Below are 989 nucleotides of genomic sequence, written 5' to 3'. Positions count from 1 at the left end.
CCAAACACGAACTGATCGCATCAACTCAATGAAACAGGAAATTGTTGCTCAACAGTCATTGTTTAAAATTGGCAACCAGAGTGCCGAAGCAGCAACAAAAGTTAGCTATTTAATTGCAGAAGCTATAGCCAAGAGAGGAAAACCATTTTCTGATGGAGAACTGGTGAAAAACTGCTTAGAGATATTTACAGATGTTGTTTGCCCAACAAAAAAGTCTTTGGTGGAAAACGTGAGTCTTTCTCATCTTTCTCAGTGACACTGCAACTCAACTAGCAATATTTGTAAGAGGAGTTACGAAAACGTTTGATATATTATAGTTGAGGAACTGTTGGACATGTGCCCAATGAAGAGCATAACAACTGGAAAGGATATTTTTGAACAAGTTATTCTGGCAATGGAAAAATTCCAGCTTTTCAAAAACAAACTTGCTGGTGTAACAACAGATGGGACGCAAAGTATGATAGGAAAGAAGAGTGGATTTGTAACCTGTTTAGCACAATCAGTGCCTCAGGATATCATTACATACCACTGTATTATTCAACTTGTGTGCCAAGACCCTTGACATGAAGCATGTAATGGAAAAGATTGTCAGCCGTTAACTTTATCAGATCTAGAGGTCTTAACCACAGTGAATTCAAATAATTTCTTGAAGAAGTGGGCTCAGATTATGATGATGTTGAATACTTTTGCCAAGTTCGGTGGCTAAGTAAGTCAACCACGCTATCCAGATTCTGGAGTTCACGTCATGAAATAAAGACATTCATGGTTAACAAAGAAAAGGAGATAGCGTTTTTGGATGACAACTTCTGGTTGAATGATTTGGCATTTTTGATTGATATGACAAAATGTATGGCTGAATTGAATGTTAGACTTCAAGGAAAGTACCAGCTTGTGCACAGATTGTATGAACACATTGTTACTTTTATTGAAAAGTTAAAGTTAGTTCAGAAACAGATGGTCAGAAAAAAGTAACACATTGTGCAATCTTC

General features: G+C 36.9%; 1 protein-coding gene across 1 annotated transcript in view; it reads left to right on the top strand.

Moving 5' to 3' along the window:
• Positions 1–28: 28 nt before the first annotated feature.
• HELRODRAFT_178962 (hypothetical protein) overlaps positions 29–989 on the top strand; it is a gene marked incomplete at both ends in the record, with an annotated part of 1,210 nt that continues 249 nt past the window's right edge. The window contains 2 exons of the mRNA XM_009027836.1: positions 29–229; positions 757–938. Coding sequence (XP_009026084.1) covers positions 29–229; positions 757–938 — 383 coding nt within the window. The remainder of the gene's footprint in view (positions 230–756; positions 939–989) is intronic.

Source organism: Helobdella robusta (assembly GCF_000326865.2).
Source record: "Helobdella robusta unplaced genomic scaffold HELROscaffold_51, whole genome shotgun sequence".
Classification (NCBI taxonomy): Eukaryota; Metazoa; Annelida; class Clitellata; order Rhynchobdellida; family Glossiphoniidae; genus Helobdella; species Helobdella robusta.
The sequence above is the reverse complement of the archived record's forward strand: the minus strand, read 5'-3'. Positions and strand labels throughout refer to the sequence as shown.